The 16858-nt window shown below is 50.5% G+C and overlaps 1 protein-coding gene and 1 long non-coding RNA gene across 10 annotated transcripts in view; one reads left to right on the top strand and one right to left on the bottom strand.

Annotated features, from left to right (window-relative positions):
* The first annotated feature begins 34 nt into the window (after nt 1-34).
* On the top strand, nt 35-3255 carry LOC124084097 (uncharacterized). 2 transcript variants are annotated; one of them, XR_006849036.2, is made up of 4 exons: nt 35-454; nt 923-1050; nt 1367-1450; nt 2321-3255. It is a non-coding gene; the product is annotated as an uncharacterized LOC124084097 (long non-coding RNA). The 2 variants fall into 2 exon arrangements; XR_006849035.2 differs by lacking the exon at nt 1367-1450 and having other exon boundaries at nt 49-454.
* The window catches only part of Peg3 (paternally expressed 3), a 30412-nt gene continuing 15835 nt past the window's right edge, over nt 2282-16858 (bottom strand). For all 8 annotated transcript variants that reach the window (XM_058574724.1, XM_046430890.2, XM_046430892.2 and 5 more), the window contains 7 exons: nt 16416-16541; nt 15809-15895; nt 15036-15125; nt 14122-14222; nt 11175-11277; nt 10123-10215; nt 2282-9975 (listed from right to left, as the gene is read on the bottom strand). In XM_058574724.1, the coding sequence (XP_058430707.1) occupies nt 5690-9975; nt 10123-10215; nt 11175-11277; nt 14122-14222; nt 15036-15125; nt 15809-15895; nt 16416-16431 (4776 nt within the window). In that variant the 5' untranslated portion in view covers nt 16432-16541 and the 3' untranslated portion in view covers nt 2282-5689. The remainder of the gene's footprint in view (nt 9976-10122; nt 10216-11174; nt 11278-14121; nt 14223-15035; nt 15126-15808; nt 15896-16415; nt 16542-16858) is intronic.

Here is a 16858-nt window from a genome sequence, read left to right as displayed (position 1 = left end):
GTAGACAGCGCCGGGGAGCGCGGGGCCGGCGGGACCCGGGGACGGTCGCTCGGCCGCCGCCCCCGCCGCCCCCGCCGCCCCGCGTCCCTCCCGAGGTGGAGTAGGGACGTCGCCTAGGCCACCCGCCTTGGCACAGCGTGCCCCCTGGGTCGCGGCCTCTGCTCCTCTGCCATCACCGTGAAGGGGTGGTCCTCTGGCCTCGGGAGCGCGTGGGCGTTCTGGACCCCCGCTGCCAGCCGGCCGGGACGAGCAGGGCCACCTAGGCAACCCCAGGACCGGGGGGGGGGGGGTCCCCAATGTGTGAGAAGTGCACACCGCGCGCCGCGCGGTTCAGAGGTGGCTCAGGCAGCATCGCCAGGACTGGGCTTGTAAGTGGCACAGGTGTGCTAACAGGCTGGTCAGCAGAAAGAAGTGTCTCTACTTCACGGATGGGTCAGCACTGCCCACGGTGAAGGTGTGTGTGGGCACCTGCCCCGAGTGTCTGGCGGGCCGGGTAGGGAGCCATTCTCATCCCCGCCTGCCCAGGAGAATAGCCAGCTTGCCCGCTCCTCACCTTGCAGTGTTCCTGTGCCAAGGAGTAGATTCTACTTGGATCCAATATCCAGTAGTTCTCAGTGTGTTGCTTTGGCCAACAAATGGATTATCTATGTGTCATGGTTGGGTTGAGTGTCCCCAAAGGCCCACAAGTTACAGGGTGGTGTTGCCAGGCTATGGTGGTGGCTCCTTAAAGTGGGGCCTAATGGGGACCCTGGCCTCTTGGTCTCACTTCTGCTTCTTGACTCATGGAGTGAGTAGCTTACTCTGCCACATACTCTTGCTGTAATGTGCCCCCCTTGCCAGAGGCCCAAAGTGATGGGGCCACTAGATCTTGGACTGGAGCCTCCAGAGCCAGGAGCTGAACTAAGTCTTTTCGCTTTGTAAGTTAATTGCTCCAGAGGTTGTGTCGCAGTAATGGAAGGGGAAGGGCATCAGCCCGGCTCTATGAGGCACTGTTGTGATGAGGCATCTGGAACCAAGACTCCCTCTGGCCACGTGGCTTTCTCTTTCCAGGTCAGTTTTCTCATCAGCATGCCCAGCCCTAACCTATAGGACTGCACAGTTAGCTCTCAAGTCCTTTTGAGTCTGACTGGACACTGGGAACCCATGAACCCAATCCTCTAAGGCCAGGGGAAGTCAAGTCTCAGGGCATACGCTCAGAGACGGCAGGGCAGTTATCCTCCCCTTCAGGGTGTGGTTGTGAGGGCAGGAGGGCTGCTCAGGCCACTGCAGCCAGCGCCCACTTCACTGCCTTCCCTACTACCTGCTGTAGAGACTCTTCAGGAAAAGCTTTAGCAAAGGGTGACCCTCTCACCTTGGCTGATCACAGAATGACCATCTAAGCTGTGAACCAAATAGATGCCACAAGAGATGACCACAATTCAACAGGCTTTCATTTTAGTGTGAACAAAAGGTGAGTTCTAAGAATCTGAAAAAAAATCAGGACCTATCGAATGCCAGAGTGGTTAGAATTACACCAGAAAAACCCTTTTACATCTTTACTGCAAAACCCAACCACAGTGTGTGCAGAGGCGTCAGAGAGGGTGGGGTCATGGGAGCAGGGACGCAGCAGCCATCAGGTGGGTCACCAACACTGATCCCATCAGCCACAAATGGAAATCTCTGGTCATTATGGGATAACGTGCACGTGTAAAGATTTCCTCCTGAATTACCTGCGGGGTAACCTGATGCGTTGCATGGGTGTTGAAGCTGGGTTAAAGTGTGGTTTGTGGACTGAAGAAAGATTGCCCCAGGGATAAACATCTTTTAACAAGAATTAGGAATAGATGTGTCACAGATTCTGAATCCCGATATTGGCATTTTTACATTGAGGGTTCGTGAACAAGCAAATCTCAAATTTCCATTTGCAAATGACCAGTCAAGTGACTGAAATATTTGTGGTTATTCTCAAATTTAAAAACACTACTGGAACATAAGTGCAGTTAAAGAAAACATGGAATCAAGGAGTATGAAAAGATCCTATGGAGCAACTTAGCAAGACCCTGTTTCAAACAAACAGAATAGGTTGAGGACGTGGCTGATGCATCCTCGTGGTTAAGTGCCCCCAAGTTTAATCCCTGGTATCAGAAAAAAAAAATCCCATGGAAGTAATTATTGAATCAGCCAATACCCAAAAACATAAGATCTGCAAGCCAAATGAGGCACAAAGCGTCTGAATTTATAACTTCAGCAAAAAGCACACCTTAGCAAACCCCTGACAGAGACAAAAGAGACTGAGAAATGATTATTTTTAACTTTATTTTTATTGTTGACACTATTACAGATAGAACGATCACAACCATATCAACAAATCGAAAACCTGTGCACAAGAAAGATGATGATGAAGACACATCAAGATGCTGACCACAGTCGTCGGACGGTGGAAACATGGATGAGTTTCTCTTCTACATTTCCACAATGTCAAGGTTTACTATAGTGGACACATACTGCATGGGTGATGGGAACGTAGGGGGTGAAGGGGACTACTGACCACCGACAAAGGCCACTCAGAGAAACTGAGGCAGCACGCTTCCCTGTAACCCCACAACCACCTGTAGCTCTCAGCCGCTCTGTCTTCCCGTCTCCGACACGCATGGGGACGTATCGTGAGCCCCCAGACCACAGCCCCACGTGTTAGCAGCAGCAATTCTTGGGAATACAGGTGAATTTCCTTCTCTTTTACTAACTTCCCAGTTTTCTATGAGTATGTATTATATTTGTAAAGGGAAAATACATACATTAAATTTGTCACCAAAACACCAAAGATTATTCAAGAAATTTTAGACAAAATATGTAGCCAGAATCCCACAATGACAACACTAATTTAATTATTTTTCACATTTTTTTTCACTTTTTGATTTGATGCACACACATTGAACACCATCACACCCACAGGCTGTGCACTGGAACAACGTGGAGGAAAGGACCGAGATGCTGGCGGAGTCCATGGGCTGGGGATGTGTGTGAATCGTTTTTATTTTCCAATTCTGCTCTGTTTTCTAATTTCTCCTCTGGGTATATGTTACACTTATAATGTAGACATACACAATAAATGTTATCAGGACACCATTATAAGGAACACTGGAAAAATTAAGATAAAAGGATTTAACCATAATTCCAAAAGGGTACCATACAGCTATCTTGAACACACGTTTTGACGTGGTTATAATTATAAACCTGTGTAAAGAAACAAGAATAAACAGGATGCTTTCGAGTGAATCTGTCTTTGGATGGTGGGGATATGGAATTTTTCCTCCACTTTGTGTTTTCCAAGTGTTTGATGAATTCCAATTATGTTCACAATGGAAATGTGATCATCAACTTTAACAGCACTACCATAAAGAACATTCAAGAAAGTTAAGAAAATGATGCTCAACTATAAGCGTACAACAACACAACAGCTTTTGACTATAAGCATACATTTTAAAGTTATAATTGTAGTATAAATATAATTTTGTGTCCTGCTTTCTCCACTTAATCTTCCGTAAATATATTTCCATGTTGCTACATAACTCTTTATGATTATCATTTTTAAACAGCTGCATAAGAGTCCAAAGATACGTTCACTTAATTCTTAGTCTACTGTTTGGCATTTAAGTTTCCAATTTCTCATACACGTAAGGTTGGAACAGACACCCTTCTTGGCAAGTTGCTTTCTGAAAAGGGTCTAGTGATTCACACCGCCTATGGCACTGAACCCCCAAATTCACTCTGATGACATCCACACTGATCCCAGTCCAGGGCCCTCTCACTGGGGATGCCTCACGGGCGTTTCCCTGGATGCCTGCTCCGACTATGGGTCTTTCTGTGCAGCTTCCCACACTCTGCCTCCAGGACACCACCCACCCATCCTCACCCCTGCTCTGGCGCTCCCTCTGTCTCCTGGGTCTGCGGGTGTGCTAGGATGCCCTTCTTTGGCTTACTCAATTCTGTTTCTTGCTCTCAGCTCTCCAGCCTCCTAGACTTTGGCATTCCCTGCAGCTTGGACACACTCCCCGGGAGCCCTAGACCTGCGGATCTAAAAGAGTAAGATTCAAATACGTTTCCCTCGGTGGATATTTTAATTTTGCTTGTTCAAATGATCTGCGCTTGTCTTTTGCTTACTTCAATAGAGATCCGCTTTTTTTTTTTTTAATTTTTAAAAATTTTAAAGTTTTTTTTTTTTTTCCAGCCAACTCAAGGCCAAAAATTTTCTTAATATAGCCATTATGCGAGGGGAGAAGCAAAGGAGCACTGGATGTCCACAGCACAGGACAGGGGAGACCTCAGGCTGAGGTCAGTGTGTGATCAAGAGGAAAACCGAGATGGGACGACACGACACCTATGGATAGGTCAGAAGCGCCTAGAAGGCCTGAAGAGAAGAACAGATGGAAACAAAACAGATTAAGGCTGCCGGGGAACCTGAGTCCGTGTTAAGCTTGGGCTAACTGTAAAGGAAGCTTTTTTTTTTTTTTTTTTTTTTTTTTTTTAACACTTTTTAATTTTTTTAAAATGCAAGTTAGACATGGGATTAGAGAGTCAGGTAAAGAAGAGAATTAGGTTTAAGCAATAGAAAGATCTAAGGATACTAGCTCCTGGGCACCCAGGGAGCAAACTGACTTGTGGCAGCACACATGCCACATAGGTGACTCAAGCCATGTTGCTACTTGTCACTTAAGGCAGGAAGCATTCAGAAGAAGTGATGAAAGGTTGTCAGCCTGCTTCCTTATGTACAGCAGCGAGTCTGTCCTGTGGTTCTCAACCTTCATTAGGCACTACTGTGATCTAGTGATGGTTGCAACCCATTCTTTAAAGGCAAAGACTTAGGATTTATGGGGAAAAGCATCACATTTTAAATTCACTACTGAACACACATTATGTTGGTTTAAAAAAAAACACTTTAAAAAAAACACCCAAATTGTAATATTTTCGCACGAGAACCACTGCAAGGTACACACAAAGGGGACAGGTTGACCTGGGTCACAAAGGCCAACCTATAAATTGTAAAGGCTCACACAGCGTCAGGTCGCAAGGTGTTGGTGCAGACGAAATGGCTGTACAAGGAAGCGAAAATCACCCCTTTTTTCAAACAGCAAAGAATAAAGTCATGTTACTTTTCCTGTCTACACCTTCACGAGATTAGAAACGTAGCAGTCAAAGATACTGACGGGGTTCAAATAATGCACAAGGAATCTTTCTGAGACCAAAGACACTTACAGATATATTCTACTTTGTTGCTCTCTCCCTCCTCCAAGAACAAAAAATTAGAGTGTCAGGTGAGATACCTCTGCACAGTAAATTGCAACTGTGTATCATATTAAACCCAAACACGTGATCCCCATTTTGCTACGTTCTGCTCATTTATATACACTGCAGGGAACCTTCTGTTTAGGTTATAGGAGCATCATTTACAGATGATTGGGCCAATCTGTCGGGTTGACTCAATCTGGTAGCTGGGATAGACGTAAGATATGTGCTATAGCTTTCCCCGTGCAGACGCTGATGCTCACGGGGAGAGCTAAGGCTGAAGGAGTATCCACGCTGTCTGGCTAATCTGAGCTGTCTGATGTTAAGTCAGGTGTGCACATGCTAAGGTAAGTTTCCTACTGACATTATCATAGTCTTGTGTTGGGTAAGGGTCCAGTTCTAGGTGGAGGTTTTCCAACTTTTACACTTAGCCAGTGTGGCTGTTCTGGTGCCTGGCAAGGGACAGGCGGTCACTGAAGAGCTGCCCACAGACATCACATCTGAAGTGCTTCTCGTCGGCTGGCTGGGTGCCTCCGGTGCTGGTGCTGGCACGCTGGATGTAGCCTGAGCACTCCCCCGGGGCGCCCGCGGGCTCCAGCATGACCATGCTGGCCTGGGCCTTCAGGGGCCCACCCAAGGCTGCGCTGCACGGGAAGGTCTCTGTGCACTCCTTGTAGCCATCATAGGGCTCTTCCACCTCAATCTCCTCGTCTTCACCCTCCTCTTCCGGATCTCCCACTCCTAGGCCCTCAGGCCCGTCGGCATCTCCTTCTGGCCCTTGGGCTCCCTCCTCTGGGTCTTCAATCCCTACACCATCTGGCTCATCTGCATCCACAATTGGCTGCTCGGCTTCTCCATGGGGCTCTGCGGCCTCTCCTCCTGGCCCTTCGGCCTCTCCATTTGGCTCGGCAGCTTCTACTTCTGGCTCGGCAGCCTCTACCTCGGGCTCGGCAACCTCCACCTCTGGCTCAGCAGCTTCTATGTTTGACCCCTGAATTCGCAGGATTTCTTGTGGAACGAGGACATTGGCTTCAACTTCCTGGGCAGCAGCAGCTTCTTCTTCCTCCTCTTCCTCCTCCTCTTCCTCCTCCTCCTCTTCCTCCTCCTCTTCCTCAGGGTGAAACACCGTGTGCTTGGTTAGGACCGTGTCGTGGATAAAGGCCTGCCCACAATCTTTGCACTCATAGAATGGCATTGGTTTCCTGAAGGGCTCTGCAAGGAATGAAGTGTGAGTGTAGGAGGGCCCATATTCATAGGGCTCATCCTTGTGGACCTTGGTGTGGTGATCGCCAAGTTCTTTGGCAGTGAAGAAGCACTCTCCACATATTGTGCATTCAAAGAGCTTCTCCTCGGTCTCACTTCCCTGGAACTCGGTGAGGGCGAAGCCATGAATGAGGACTTCCTCAGCCATCTCGCTCTGCTCCAGTAATTCATCCTCCCTGTGGTGTCTCATGTGCTCATTGAGAGCAGAGCTATGAATGAAGCCCTGTCCACACTGAAGGCATCGAATGGCCGACCCAGCAAGAGCAGGATTCCTCTCCGCAGCACGATTCCTCCGTGGCTTCACAGGCAAGAGGGAAATAAAACCATCATCACATCCCTTCATGGAGTACAGCTGGTCTTGCTCATGGACTCTCTGATGCTCAAAAAGGAAGGAGCTATGAATAAAAGATTCCCCACATTTTGGGCATTCAAAGAGCTGCTCACCAGTGAACTCCTTCGAAAACTCATTGATGGAATGGACGTGAACTTGAGACTCTGTGTCTTTGCTACTGTCAACACTCTTTCTGATGTGGACATCCTGATGACCTGTGAGATCTGTGAGATCCGCAAATCCCAGCCCACAGTCCTGACATTCATAGATTGTGTCATTTGGGTCATCCTTCTGGGGCTCCTCCAGATCTGACCCCTGAATGACAGTGTCTTCAACCATCTCCTGATGGTGGGTCTCCTCACCATGGGCTTCTACACCATGGGGCTCCTCACCATGGGGCTCCTGACCACGGGGCTCTTCGCCACGGGGCTCCTGACCACAGGGCTCCTGGCCACGGGGCTCCTGGCCACGGGGCTCCTTGCCATGGGGCTTCTGACCATGGGTCTCCTCACTGTGGGGCTCCTGACTGTGGGTCTCCTGATGATGAGTTTCCTCTCCAGGGGGCTCTTGACCACGGGTCTCTTCACCCTGGGGCTCCTGGGCAGGAGTTTCCTCTCTGTGGGGCTTCTGAGCAGGAGTTTCTTCTCCATGGGGCTTCTGAGCACAGATCTCCTTGCCATAGGGCTCCTGGGCAGGAGTTTCCTCTCTGTGGGGCTCCTGAGCATGGGTATCCTCGCCATGGGGCTTCCAAGCACAAGTGTCCTCTCCATGGGGCTCCCAAGCATGAGTGTCCTCTCTGTGGGGCTCCCGAGCACGGGTCTCTCTGCTGTGGGGCTCCTGACCTCGGGTGGCCTTGCCAGAGGACTTTTCTTGGGTGTAGATGTTCTGACGTGCACGGAAGAAGCTGCTGAAAGCAGAGCTCTGCCCTGACTCTCTACGTTTGTAGCGTGCTTGCTCTTCAGCATAGCGCTCTTGGGCATAACTCGTCTGAGGGTCAGTAGGGGCCAAGCTGCGAATGACAGATCGCTCATAAATTCTACTTCCAGAGGGCTTCTCTCTATTGTGAATCTTCTGGTGCTCAGTGAGGTCAGAGCTACGAGCAAAGCACTCCCCACATTCCTGACATTCATACAGCTTCTCTCTAGGGCGAACTGTTTGCAGTTCACCAAAATGTAGGGAATGGATTACAGAGGTCTCGTTGCCCCTGTGTTCGATGTACTTCTTTTTAGCACGCGCCTTCTGGTGTTCACGGACATTTGAGCTGGGAAGAGAAAATTTGGCATCTTGCTTGAATTCACTGGATCCCTCTCCAGCGAGACTTCTTTGAGGTTCAGCATGAGATACACTCGGCATAACAGAATCCTTATAGTTGTTATTCTTACCCGCTTCAGAAGGGTTCTCTCTGGCAGCAATCTTCCGTCGCTTATTATTAAGGTCTGAGATATAAATGGAGGATTCTCCCTTCTCATCACATTCATTTTGCCCATTTCCACTGTGACGTTTCAGGGGTCTGGGAGCAGCCAGGCTATGGATGACAGACCTCTTGTGCTCCTTCCCTTCACAGGCGCTCCTAGCGGCAGCTGAGCTCTGAATGGTGGACTCTGCGACTGCTTTTAGTTGACTGGGCCCTGCTACACTGTGACTTCTCAGAGTCTCAGCAGGGGTAAAGCTGTGGATCACAGACCTCTTGTAGAATCGCCCTGTGGTGGACACCCGCTGGTCTTCATCAGGGTTGCTGCTGATGGTGAACGCCTTCTCATCCTCCTCATCTTCAGGGGGTCTTGTTATAGTGTGACTCTTCTGAGACTCGGTGAAGGGCGTGCTGTGAGTGACAGATTTCTCGTATGCCCTGCTTTCAAAGAAGTTCTTCCGAGCATGGATTTTCTGACGCTCGCTGAGATCGGAGCTTTGCATGAAGGCATCCCTGCCATCTGTGAAGGCAAAGAGCTTCTCCTTGGTGTAAGTCTTCTGACGCCTTTTAAGGGACTGACCAGGAATAAAGGTTTCCTCACACACTTTGCTTCTGTTTTCAAATGGGTTTCCTCTGGTGTGGACTTTCTGATGTTCCTTCAGGGATGAGCTATGAAGGAAGGTCTCCCCACAAACCTTACACTCATAGATCCTCTCCTTATCATACATTTTCTGAAATTCCTTCAGGGCTGCGTTGGGCATGAAAGTTTCCCGATGTTCACGCTCAGGCTCACGCTCATTATCTCTGTCTTCTCCAAAATTCCCTCTGTTGTGGATCTTCTGGTGCTCAATCAGGGCGGAACTATGAAGGAAGGTTTCCTTACAAACCCTGCACTCATAGAATTTGTCTTTGCCATATATCTTCTGAAGCTCACTGAAGGTTGGGCTAGGCATGACGGTCTCCTCGTGCTCCTGCTCCCTGCGCTCTGCACGGCACTCTCTAGCATGGATCTTCCGATGCTCAGCCAGCGCAGCACTCTTATTGAAGGTTTCCCCACACTCCTTACACTCGAAGCGTTTCCCTCCACCCTGACCTTTCTGAACCTCACTGACTGCCACACTGTGAATGAAGGACTCCCCATACTCATAGAGGTTCTCTCTGGTGTGCATGATCTGGTGCTCAACAAACTCTGAGATGACACTGAATGACCGCCCACACTCATCACACACATACGCCATGGACCCAAAGTCCACTGACTGTGACTCGGAATAGGAGGAGGAGCCGAGGCCACTTAGGCTACTCATGCTCATGGCCTTTCTCATCTCACTGCCACAGTCAAAGGGCTTCTTTCTGGCACAGCCATTATGATCATGGACTGTGTCAAAATGATAGCGCCTTTTTCTTTCTAGAACTCTCTTTCTGGAAACAAGGCTTGAGTTGAACCTGAAGCCCCCCCTGAAGGCACTCCCTTCAGAACCCCTCTCCTGGATCACTGACTCCCTCCTGCTGAAGGCAGCGTCCTTCCAGGTATCATCTGGCATTCTGGGGAGCCTCTGTGGCCGATCCTCCAGCTCCCTTGCTCTTCCTGATCTGGGGCCACGTGACACATCCTTGATGAACTTCTCCATTATCACTCCATGGCAAGATTCGTCCTCACAAATTCCGCGCCGGTGAGAGGGCTTCTTGGCTTCAGGCATGGTTTTCAGACCTGGAAATAAACCCCAAACATAAATACTCCCTAGCCCATGTACTTGCACAAGGTGACCACAGGAGCTGGAGGGCAGCACTCTGCTGCGACGCCTGGGAATGTGTCTCATGGCTAGGTGGCTCCTCTGTAGATCAGCCTGGGGCTTACCTCGGCTGGTGCTTGGGTAGACACTTCTCCTGGACCTTGATGAGTGGCCTTGGGTCATGTGGGAATGGCGGTCATCTTCAGCAAGTTGTACCCCTGGTCACAAGAGTACAACAGCTCAAATTGGAGTTGGGGAATAAGACTCATCACCATAAACTGATTTTCATTTTCTCTGAGCTACTAAATATAAAGTAGCTCATTTCTAATTATTTGACTATCTTTCATTTACTGACGCATTTTCCTACCATCCATTCCCTAACGTATTCCATTCTGCATTTTAATTCTCTTAATGACACCCAAAAATGTGTAAAAGACTTCATGTGCCTGGGAACTTGGTGCACCTCTTATAGTCTTAAATTCTTGTCACTCTCTCTTTCACTGCCCTTCATGGCCGGTCCTCCTCCTCATTTTTTGTGGAGCTGGGGATTGAACCCAGGGCCTTGTGCATGCGAGGCAAGCGCCCTACCAACTGAGCCACATCCCCAGCCCTTGCTCCTTTTTTTTGTTTTTTTTTGTAGTTGTAGATGGACAGAATGCCTTCATTTTGTCTTTTATTTTTATGTGGTGCTGAGGATCGAGTCCAGTGCCTCAGGCATGCTAGGCAGGCACTCTGCCACTGAGCCCCAGCCCAGCCCCCTTCCTCCTCCTTTTTGATAGTCCTTCCCTACCTGCTGTCTAACATCAGGCCTATACCAACAACTGTCTGCTACCAACTGGGGCTAGATGTTCTTCGGGTGGAGTTCACGCAGAAACTCAAGACCCATTCTAAATGTGTTTTTAAAAATCTCTGCTGTCATTTATTCTAGAAAAAAATATTAACTCTGTGTCAAGAGCCATCTCCTTGATCACAACTACCTGTACAAGCTATTCTTCAACCAAAGTCAAGAGATTTCTTTAAAAGGCATTTAAAAATCTCTTGCTTGAAAATTTTCAAAGGCTTCTTATTACCCTTGAAGTCCAACTATGTTAGCGTGAACTCATCCTGCAACTTGAAACAACCATAGTGACAAAGTGGCCCAATGACCAGACTGAGAGTGAGAGAAGCAGCTCCTTACCCAGAGAGAGCAACTTCCTGTAGTTCTCCATGTTGTCCTGGACTGGGTTCTGAGGTTTCCTGTCCTGGTTGAGGTTCACGACATTCTGGTATGATTCCGCATCCTAAAAGAACAAGCACAGACCTCTCAATGGGGTCTATCCGCATGGATGTCCCAAAAGAGAATAATGCTGGCGACATGGGAGCTACATATATGAAGTTATACAGGAAGTGCTCACAGTATTGGGGGTTCTGAGTGATCCAAGTCAAGCGTTACTAGGGGCCTACATCGTACCTACCTTGGTGCTACACTCTGAGGCAGATCCCAAAGACGCATGACACATATTCCTTGCCCTCATGCAGCTTATAATTTGGTTGGAAAGAAAAGACTCATGAAACAATTAGAGAACAATAAACAGTAAATTGGGGTACAGATAATAAATGCTAAATAGACTTTGTGGAGGGAAAGTTCAGGGCAGGCCTGAACAGTGAGCAGAGGTCCTCACAGGGGGCCTTCAGTGGTGTGTGAGAGTACAGCATGTGCAGAGGGGGACTGGTGGGAAAGCCCAACAGGCTAAACAGCAAACCTGCATGTGTACTCTGGGAGCAGAAGGAAGACGCTTTCAAGCAGACATCTGGTCATGATGAAAGTGCGATTTAAACTTCCCTCCCAATTCCTCCACTGCAGGTTATGGCTACAACACAGGGTTCTTGTGTGCAGGATTTCCACATGACCCAGCAACACCCACAAGCACTAAGGTCCTATCCTCTTTGTTTTAGTAGCTATTACCCTAAAAATTTTAAATCCCTACAGTACTCAGGAGAACCTTCTCTGCAGGATCCTAGGGACCTCTGCTAGTTGCCAGAGGGAGGATGGCACTGAGACCTGCAGAGATTTAAGAGGAAGACGGTGCTGTGGGAAGTCCACAGGCTTTGGAGCTGGAGAGAACTGTTGGGTCAAAGGAGGCCTGTACCCTGCATGAGTTGGCAACCTTGGACACTCAATTCCTGACCCTCAGGTTCGTCAGTGTAAAACTGGGAGAAGAGCATCTATTTGTCTTACAACACTGGGGGTGAGGATCTTCTGAAATGTAATGTGCTGTCTGAATAAAGAAAAAGTATGTAAAGAAAATAAAGAAGTTTTGATAATAAATTTACTGTAGTTCTATTGCTCGGAAGAGACACTGGATGTTATAGAAACATGGGAAAAGTGGCCCAAAACGATGAGGTTTGCAGAGCAAGGTGCACCTCCTACTGAGAGCAGGGCACAGGATCTGGCTCTGAGGGGGAGCCTCACCTAAGTGACAACCAGTGTCTGTTAGAAAGCAAGCACGACAATAAGGAAAACTAGGCAGGGCAAGGCTGCGAAGCAGACTTCATGACCAAACCTCAAGTTGGGGCTTAAGGTTTCCAGGACAATAAACAAGCCACAAAAACCCAGGAGACCTTGCAACACTGAGACGGCCGCCTCTGCAGAGCAGAGTCTGCCTTTGACACTGCCCTTCTGGGGTCTCCTGCAGAAAGTTCACGGGCACAGGTCTGCACCTTCAGCCTGGCAGAGGTGCTGCTGCACTCACTCTTCCTGCAAAAGGAAGAGCAAGGGGCCCACAGATGTGTTTTAGTGACAGAGAGGAAACAGACCACACAAATGGAGTCTGGCAGAGAGAAAAGTGAGAGGCCAAGGGTCCCCCCCCTGGGGAAGGCAGAGCCCAGAGCCATGAGGATAGACTATTTTTTATATTTTTCTATCTGCCTAATTTGAATAAAATAAATGTGTATTAAATTCTCAACCGCACTGCTTCGATGAAAAAAAAAAAGGATGCTCTGACTTGGGATTAAGTCATCAGCACAGTGGCAGGCCCTCAAGCAGCTGTTCCCTTTGTGCTGTGACCAACAATGGTGTCTAAATGCACACAAGCTGTGGTCACGTCCCCTGGAGGAGAGGTGCTGGCATAACGCTGGCACAGCACAATGCTGTCTTCACAACAGGACCTGTACAGGGGACAACTGAAGGAGTACACCTGGTATTAAAAGGTCCTGAGAGAATCTTCTGTGTTGTATACCCTAAAAGTCCATCTGCGTCACCTGCTGCTGCAGTTTCACTGCGTTCAGTGGGCGCCAGTCAGTGCTAGGCTGCTGCACTCTGCGGTTACACAACGTGTGTAAGCAAGTGTATCTGTGGGACTGCCAAAGGCCTGTCAGGGCAGGACCTGTGTCTCAGTGGCTGCTGTGCTGCCCAGGGCCGAGGCCTCCAGTCTGCTGGGAGGCCTAGCTATGAAGGGATGAAGGCTCAGCTGCTGTCTCTCCTCTCTGTCGGACCCCTTCCTCAGGGCCAGCTCACACCCAGGTCCCTTCTCCTACCCTTGCAAACAGCGCCTCAAGCCAGTGACCACCACAGCAGTCAGTACAGCGCACAGCCAGGAGTCAGGGGCACAAGGTGCATGGCACACGCAGGTGCATCACCTGACTCCACACCAGGGTGCTAGGAGACAGCCACCACATCCACTTTACAGGTGAGGAAACTGAGGTTCAGCTTAGCTGAGTCAACAGCCCAGGACCACACGGCTGGCAGGTGGCAGGGCCATCTTTGAACTCTGTTCTCATCAGCTCCAGAGCCACGGCTTGCGCTGCCTGTGCTCTGCAGAGGCACAGCTTTCTGGCCCGGCCTTCCTACAGAATCACTCTGCTCTCTGGCCACAAGGAGGGGCCTCAGTGACCAACCTATCAAGTGGCACACACTCGCTGAGGGCAAGGGCTCCTGGGACCATATGGGTGAATGAGGAAACAGGTAGCAGTGACCTCAGTCACTTGTCCTGCATTGGGACAGATCCAGGTGCCTTGGGGAGTAATTGGGGGCTCCTGGCTGTAAGTGGGCTCTAGGGGGCAGATTAGCACGTTATCTGGGGTAAGAAAGGCATTTCTGCTATGAAATGAAAACACTTTTCTGGAAAGAGGAACACTGAGCGTACCTGGGAGCGGGACTCATAATCCATCGAGTCCCTGTCATCTCTTTCAATTCCAAATCTTCTTTTCGTCATCACAGGAAGGGAAAGATCCCGCTGAGGCAGCCCTAGAAAGAAAAGCGCGTCAGGAAGGAACAAGGCCCAGCCTACCTGGCGGAACTCAGGTCTGCCCCCGAGCTCCCAGCCCACCTGGTGTGTGTGCCAGTGTCTGTCTCTTCTCTGCCTCCTATGGCAATGCCCCTCGACTGCCACAACACAGCAGCCTCATCCTTCTGTCCCTTGTCTCAGGCAGCGGAGGTCAGGCCTCAAGCTGCCTGGTCTGGGCAGGACACCCACCACACACCCACAGCCCTGTCAGTCTCCTCAGCTGGGGCTACCATGTTTCAGGCTCATCCAGACATCATGTCAATCACGTTATTCCCTGGTGGCAATTTCAGGGTGCCCTACTGCCAGTGAGGAACAAGAGATGATTTCTGGTGATATGGACACCAACAGTTCATCAGCATGTCTGTTAGTTCCTAATGCTCTGCTAACTCACAAGGAGGTCTCAGGCCTGGCACATGGAGGAACATCCCACACCTACACCAGGCCGCGGAAGGCTTGCCAGGCAGCTGCACTACTACAGCATGTCTGTCTTTCACGATCACACCTTCTATCTAAGGTGTTTCCTATTTCCAATCTTTCCAGCAGTCTTTACGGAGACACTGTTAGCTTTTTAAAAACATCTGCCAGCTTAAAAAAATACTGAGCAAAGAGTGACAGAGATGGAGATAGGTACATAAGGCAAAGACTGCGGAGGAGCTTCAGACACGGGGGCCTGGACTCGACTTTGGAGGAACCAAGACACAGTCCACACCGAGCAGCATGGCCTTCCTGAGGCCCTGGCACAGGTACTGGCGTGCAGACCCCAGGGGACTTACTGCTTCTAGGGCTCCTGGTGTACAACCAGCGGTCTCGAAGCTCCGTGTCTCGGCTCCGGCCCCTCCGGTCCCATTCCCGCTCCCGGTCACCTAGGCAGCCAGATGTTGGGGTAGCTCATGAAGTGCTGGGACACACCTGTGCTCCCTTCACACACACACACACACACACACACACACGCCTTGCCTCTCCCTTGAGCAGATGGCCCTGTATGGAGGGCTTGGGACCCTAGCGTGGTCCCCACCCAATACCTGCAACATGGGCTCTGAAGTCTGCCCAAGTATGGCTCATTTAAAGCAAGTCCCAAAGCTCACCAGAGCCAGCTCCCCCCAGACCCTGGGATGTGTTCCTAATCCCGTTCCTCAGTGGTCAGGTCCAAACCTAGGAAATGGGCCACAGACGTGCTCAGTCTGCTCCAGCCAGCTGAACTCAAAAGTGCACACTGCTGTGCTGCAAGGAAACAAGACCCAAGACCACGCCCTCCCTGAGAGCAGCGCTCCCTTCTGCACACCTCCCCAGGGAGGCTGGGACTGCTCACACCGCCTCCAGACAGCTTTAAGTGCTTCAGTGTTGTTAGAACCCCACATTTCACACCATCTGCTGTTGCTGTCACATCAAATGTCTCAACCGCCTTCCTCTCCTCAGACCCAAGTGATGCCAACCACACAGGCTGGCACACCGGCCATCTCCTTGGGGGGCCTTAATGCCTCTGCCTGCAGGTGGGCAGCCCTGGCAGACAAACCCAGGGTGTTGGGACTGGTGGGTGGCTACTCACTGCTGGACGAGCGGCCTGGTCTAGGTGGTGGGGCTCCTCTGTTGGGGCTCATCTCATCGTCACTGGTCATGTCGCTGCTGCTGTCGTCTGAGAGGACACGGATGCCAGCTCAGCGAGCCGTCACCTCTGGCCGCGCTCTCGCAGCAGCCCCCAGCCCTCTGCCCCTCTCCCATGAGTAGCTCAGAGCCCCTCGGTGGCTTCCAGCCACTTCTGCCACTTGAAGACCTCATGGTGAATATGGCTGCACCCACCTCCTTCACTCCAGAGAAGAGCAGGCAACAGGCTCTTCCTGGAGTACCAGGCCACAAGGCGTGGGTCCTGCAGGCTCTCTGCCTAATGGCACTCCTCCTTCTGCTGACTCAAGTGGCAGCGCTTAGCTAGTGGCTGTCTGTCCCACAGGGGACACTGGGCTAAGCATGAAGACACATCTGGGGGTCACACCCAGTGGGAGGAGGTCATGGATGAGGCTCATCCCAGCGTGCACAGGATGGCCCCTCACCCCTGCCCCAAGACAGAGAGTGAACAGCTCAGATGGCTACAGGTGGGCCCAGGCGGAGCCACGGCAGCCCTTGGTCATGCCCACCAGCCTCCCCTTAAGGGTCCTCACCGTCGGGCTGGTGCATCTCCTTGCAGTGCTCTAGCACAGGGGCAGTGCCTGGCAGTTCTCTGGCCTCTCTCGTACCCAAGGCTGGCACTCCTTAGGGCTGATGGCCTCCCTGGTGCGAGTCTCTGGCTGCAACCAATTGAAGCAGAGGGGTCAGATTGTGATTGAGTCTGTGAGGCCCTGTGCCTTCCACACAGAGCAAGTTCCAGAACTCGATGAAGGCGTTCAGAGTCTGCTGGGCCTCCTCCTGGAACAGCATAGGCCTCCAGTCATGTCACTGTCTAGCTCACAGATAGGGCCCGGGACTCTCAGGTTTGGTGTTGATCAAGTGCTTTGAATACAGCGTTTCTCTAAACAGGTTCTCACTGGAGGAGCCAAGGGTAAGTCAACAGGAAAGACCTGGCAGCCTGAGACAGGTGTCCCAGGGACCTGTGGACACTGAGGAC

Source organism: Marmota monax, unplaced genomic scaffold (genome assembly GCF_021218885.2).
Source record: "Marmota monax isolate L192 unplaced genomic scaffold, Marmota_monax_Labrador192_F-V1.1 WCK01_AAM20220418_F8-fsc00215, whole genome shotgun sequence".
Taxonomy (NCBI): domain Eukaryota; kingdom Metazoa; phylum Chordata; class Mammalia; order Rodentia; family Sciuridae; genus Marmota; species Marmota monax.
The sequence above is the reverse complement of the archived record's forward strand: the minus strand, read 5'-3'. Positions and strand labels throughout refer to the sequence as shown.